General features: G+C 43.0%; 1 protein-coding gene across 1 annotated transcript; it reads right to left on the bottom strand.

Moving 5' to 3' along the window:
- Positions 1-2,159: 2,159 nt before the first annotated feature.
- Positions 2,160-5,603, bottom strand: LOC107729413 (uncharacterized; the record flags this gene model as incomplete). The annotated part of the gene is made up of 3 exons (XM_016539901.1): positions 2,160-2,200; positions 4,275-5,037; positions 5,079-5,603. Coding segments are annotated over 3 exons (1,329 nt in total), but the record flags the coding sequence as incomplete, so codon positions are not given.
- Between the last annotated feature and the right edge of the window lie 5 nt (positions 5,604-5,608).

The raw sequence follows: 5,608 nt of genomic DNA, 5'->3' as shown, positions 1-5,608 counted from the left end.
GAAAACCCCGTGGAGGCTTGCGGGACCTCCCGCACAGCGAACAAGAGGGGTTCCAACCATTTATCCCAATTTTTGGCGTCCTCGTGAACGAACTTACGAATCATGGTTTTTAAAGTGCGATTAAATCGTTCCACCAGTCCGTCTGTTTGTGGGTGATAGACACTGGTGCGAATCGACTTAATTCCCAATAATTCGTACAGTTTGCGTAATGTATGTGACATAAACGCCGTGCCTTGGTCAGTGAGGATCTCTTTCGGGATCCCCACTCGGGAGATTAATTGAAACACTCTTGGCAGAGATGCTGCAGAGCGCCACTGCCTCGGGATATCGTGTTGCATAGTCCACCAGCACTAATGCAAAACGATGCCCTCTTGCGGATCGTTCTAATGGCCTGATGAGGTCCATCCCAATCCTTTCGAAGGGGACCTGCATTAACGGTAGAAAGCGCAATGGCGCTTTTGGGGAGGCTGGTGGATTTACCAGCTGACATTCACGACAAGACGCGCACCACCTGCGCACGTTCTCATGAATGCCCGGCCAAAAAAACGGGGCCATGAGACGATTTAGTGTTGTTGTTTGACCTAAATGTCCAGCCATGGGATTACAATGAACTGCCTGGAAAAGCATTTCCCGACGGCTTTTTGGCACTAACAGCTACTTTCACCACGTCCCCGTGCACACACCGTACCTGAACCAAGCGGCCTGTATCCAATGCCTAGGGCTGAAGCAGGCTTTGATGGATAGAGGTTTGGTTACATCCTGAATCCACCAGAGCCTGATAGGTACCCCCCTTAATACTCACAGGTATTTGGTAACAGCCAGCCTGACCGGGGGCAGCCTGCAGGGCATCCAGGACCCGGATCATTGTCCCCACCTCCATCATGGGACACCTGTCAATAAAATGCTCCGGGTCCCCACAACGCCAACAGGTGGCCCAGACCTCCCCGTCGCCCTAGTGGCGGGTAGTGGGTCAAATGAAACGGATGCTGCATCGGTCCCAGCCGTGGTCAGCCCCGCCCCCCTGGGCGGAGCTCTCAGGCCAGCAGCATAATCCGGTCCGGTCCCACCCCGCCCTCAGGGCAGGACTCATGGAGGACCTGGAGGACGGGACCTGGGAAGAGGAACAGGTCGAGAGGCAGGGAGAGAGAGAGAAAATAAAGGGGAAGAGAGAGAGACAGCTGGAAGGGATTCGCCGACCCCAGGGCACGCCACCATCTGATCCTCCGCCAATTGGATGGCTGAGTCCAGCGACGTCGGTCGGTGGCACTGGACCCACTCTGCCGTCTTCTTTGGCAACCGAGAGATGAACTGCTCCAGTACCACACGGTCAGTGATGTGCTCGACGTCGCTTCCCTCAGCCAGCAGCCATTTGCGACATGAGTCCCGGAGCCGTTGGGCCATCACGAAGGGTCGGCCGCTCTCGCCCAGGTCCAGCGAACGTAATCGCTGGCGATGTTGCTCCGGGCTTCTGCCGACCCGCTGGATGATGGCTCTTTTGAGGTCGTCAAAGACCAGGAGGTTCCATACGGGCAATTGCTGAGCAGCCACCTGCACTTCCCCCAACAACAGTGGTATCAGGCGCATCGGCCATTGCTCTCGTGGCCACCCATCGGTTTCTGCTGTTTTCTCAAACAGATCCAGGAAGGCTTCGGGGTCGTCCTGAGCCCCCATCTTGTTCAGCGGCAGGTTGGGGGCCAGGGTCTGCTGAATTGCTGCTTCTGCCCGAACCTCCCGATCCATCCAGCTCCGGAACATCTTGCGGTCCTCCTGTTGTGCCTGGATAATGGCCTGGAAGCGATGCTCCTGGTCAGTCCGCATATCCAGTAACGCTTGGTATTGTTCTTGATGGAGGACCGCGAGGGATGAGATGACATCCGCAAATGGCGTAATTGTCGGAGTTTGCATGACGGCGGCAGCTCTCCTGCTTCCTTCCCGGGTTTCGGCACCAGTGTAACAAAGTCAATGATCGAGAAGGAAGAGGACAGGGTCAGCTTGACTGCTGCTGGTGATTTTATTCGGGTTTCAGTAAATAAACAGAACGTCGCGCTACCAGCACTCAATATAACACAGTTGCATAAGCAATATACAGGGGCTCTCCAGAGCAGACAGTCTCCACACGTGCACACCAGTCAGCAGTCTGTCCCTCTCTGCCTGCCTTCTCATTCCCGGGCCTCTTTATGCGGTCTCTCCACGCCAATTACTGGAACAAGACACAGGTGTTTGTCATTTGCATTTGACCCACTAACTCACCGCTCATCTCCCAACTCTCTCTCCCGCTGCAGACCTCGCTGAACCACGCCCCCCTCGCCACATCAGAGTTCAAGTTTCAACGCAGAGTTGGTTGAACCTCCTTATTGAAACAGGCCCCTGATGTCTATAAAGACTTGAATTCTAAACTTTCTGGTTTGTGCCTGATGAAGAACTGATGGTCTTCAAAAATAATTTTTTGGAGCAGTCACGTATCAGTGTGTGGACATTTGTTTGTTTTGTTTGAATAATGCCTTATAGGCCTTAAAAGCATAGCATATAAAGTTTATTATGTAGCAGAATATGGTCATGCAGAATAAGGCATAAATATGTACTAATAAACAGACACTATGCTAGTAATATGCATGCTAATGAGCAACAAGTTATTAGTGAATATGTGTACCTTAATATAAAGTGTTACTTTGTAAAAATACTTTACTTTTAACTTTGTGAACACTAAGCACTTATCAAGTGACACAGAACATACTTAACATTTTTAAATTGCGCCAGTATGCATCATAATGCATCTAAATTATGTTCAGTTATATTCATGGATAATAATGATCAAACTTTCAAAAACTGTCAGCACACAACAGTTGAATCTAGAGCTGTTTTGCAAGGTTTGAAAGAAGCAACTGTTACAAAACTGGATTTAACTGCATCATATTGCATCTTAATTATAAATCATCAGATACTTCACATTTACCATGTGTTACCTATTGTGTTAGTTCTTTTTTCCACAGGTGCCATGTGCTGTTGGGAGTTGTTCCTCCTTTCCTCTGTAAACTTACTTGTCATTGAACTGCACTTTTGAAATATTCAGATTTCCTGACAAAAATATTGAAATCTTTAATATTTGTATCTTTAAAAACAGTCTTCCTTTATATTATTATTTTATTCAATTGAAGTATGAGACAGATTTTAAAAAATGCAGCCAAAGTTTAATAATCAAAGGTAACATGTATATCATAATACAATTAATATAATGAATAAAAATAAAAGTATAGTACAGGAAAAACAGGAAGTATAACTATAATCGAAGTCTTCATTTTAGTATCATCTAATCTTCTGAGTTACATAGCATCTTATGTGAGCAGGAAATGAATATAGGGATTTCAAGAAGCAAGAGCAGAAAATGAAAATGTTACACTCTTTATACCCAGCATGTTATCAGATAAGAGTAGGGTATTTCCCATTGTTAAAATGTCATACACATCTGTCGTGACCAGGTCATTGTGACCGGTCACCTACGTCTGTACAAGCAGATAGACGTAGATAGAATTTTGGTTTTATACACTTTAGCAAAATAAGTGCTATCTTGTCTCCGCATACTTTGCTTGTGCAGCTCTTACAGTGGTGGAACCATAGTATATTCAGTGCAGTAAATTCTAAGAAAAAATGGATCTAATCAAATGGAACATCATTTACGTAAAAGATGTGAGATCTACAATTATGTAGCCAGGAAGGATGGTACAAATGACATGTCAGTCAAAATAAGTCGTACAAAAACAAGCCCTTAAAAGAAAACTCCAGTGATAAAAAATTCCTTATGTAATGAGTATATAACCTTAAGGAAAATAAAGAATAATTTATAAGAAATTAACATACAATAGAAGAAATTAATAAAATAAATTAATAAAAGATACAATTCTGATCAAGGGAGAAAACATAACTAATAAGAAATAAATCATCAAAACAACCTTTGACGTTCTTATACACTTGAAATTTGGATATTGTATATATATATAGAATGTTTAACACTATTTGCATGGTTATTTTGTTCATTCAGAATGAGTAACTAGAATCAATTAAAGTAAAATTACCTAATCCCAAAACAGCATTCTCACGTTTAATTCATTCAATACAAAATATCAGGTTAGGATTTTCTCTATTTTCATTTAACAAGCTGTTGTAATACTGATAAGTTGTACATCATGCACAGAATTAAGACATTTTTAATTGTTTAAGTATGAAAGTGTTTTGAAGTACCATGAAATGCATGCATTAAGTTTTATTTAATACCTTACAGAGTTTTTCTTGAACCATAGTTGCTTTTTCTCCAACATAATTTTTTGCCTGACTTAACAGGGACATTGCATTAAAGGATTCATTTATTTTTGTTTCAGATTTGTATGCTTTCAAATCCTCTGGAAGCACTCCTCCTGTAGAAACCGTACTGATGATCTCTGCCTTCTTCCTGACTACCATTAAAGACTGAATGCGATCTTGAAATCCAGGCTTAGCTTCTTGTTTCTCAGACTCAATCATCAGATCAATGTAGTCAGGGGTGGAAAGAGGATTGGGCTTGAGAGCAATTTCCTGCAGCCGCTCCAAGGACTTTTGAGATTTTTCAATTAATCCAGCAACAATACCCTGAACAACCGTAAGCTCCTTTTCAAACTCTTCAAAGATCTTTTCTTTTGACATGACCTGTCCATGTGCAGCCTCAAATCTCTTTTTTAAATCATGATAGGTTTCCTTTCTCTTTTCTATGACATAATTCCATTTGTATTTTTGATTGAAGTGCACATTCCATGCACACTTTCCTGGACAGATCTGACACTTTCCGTCTTTCATCGCATCACACTTATATTTATCCTTGTCATCTGAAAAAGCACATGGATAATGACATGTGTAGTGACAAATCTGGCAGTTGGTCAAAAAGTTGCCTGTATTGTTTTCAATCTGTTTTGGGACAGTTACTTGTAGTTCATATTCAAAATTCTTGTTTGCATCCATTTCAGCCTTGTGCTGCTCCAATGCAGCTCTTGTCTTCTTGATTTCATCCAGATTTGTCAGACCAGCATTTATTTGTTCTTGATTTCATCCAGTTTTGTCAGACCAGCATTTATTTGGGGCTGGAGGCCTTCCACATGCACTTCTAGATGTTGCCGCTCTTTTAGGACCTCCCGTGTCAGAGACAAGCTCTTGGTTTCCATCTTGTTAAGGGATGTGAAGAATTTGTTCATGCTGGAAAATCCCAACTTCCAGAACATTTGGTCAAAGTATTCACAATCAGACTCCTCATCCTCTGCAATTTTATTATTGATAGCAAACACAGCAGAGTTGTTGAACTTGAAGTGAAGTGGTTCTTTAGACTCATTTGTAGAACAGGGCACCTCAGACACTTTGATGGCCTCGAGAACTGGAGGTCTTTTCCCATCTGCAAAGGTGACCATCATAAGGATGTTTTCAGCAATATCCTTCCCGAATATGGAAAGAATGGAGTCAAAGATGTATTTCTGTGTGTGTGTCAGACGAGCAAGTGAAGCCTGTACTACAAAACACAAAGCATCAATGCAGTCGATTCCTCCACGGGCAGAAAAAAACTCCTGAATCTGTGTTGTGATTTTCTGGTCAT

Source organism: Sinocyclocheilus rhinocerous, unplaced genomic scaffold, assembly GCF_001515625.1.
Source record: "Sinocyclocheilus rhinocerous isolate Xijiao unplaced genomic scaffold, SAMN03320098_v1.1 scaffold4051, whole genome shotgun sequence".
NCBI lineage: Eukaryota > Metazoa > Chordata > Actinopteri > Cypriniformes > Cyprinidae > Sinocyclocheilus > Sinocyclocheilus rhinocerous.
The sequence above is the reverse complement of the archived record's forward strand: the minus strand, read 5'-3'. Positions and strand labels throughout refer to the sequence as shown.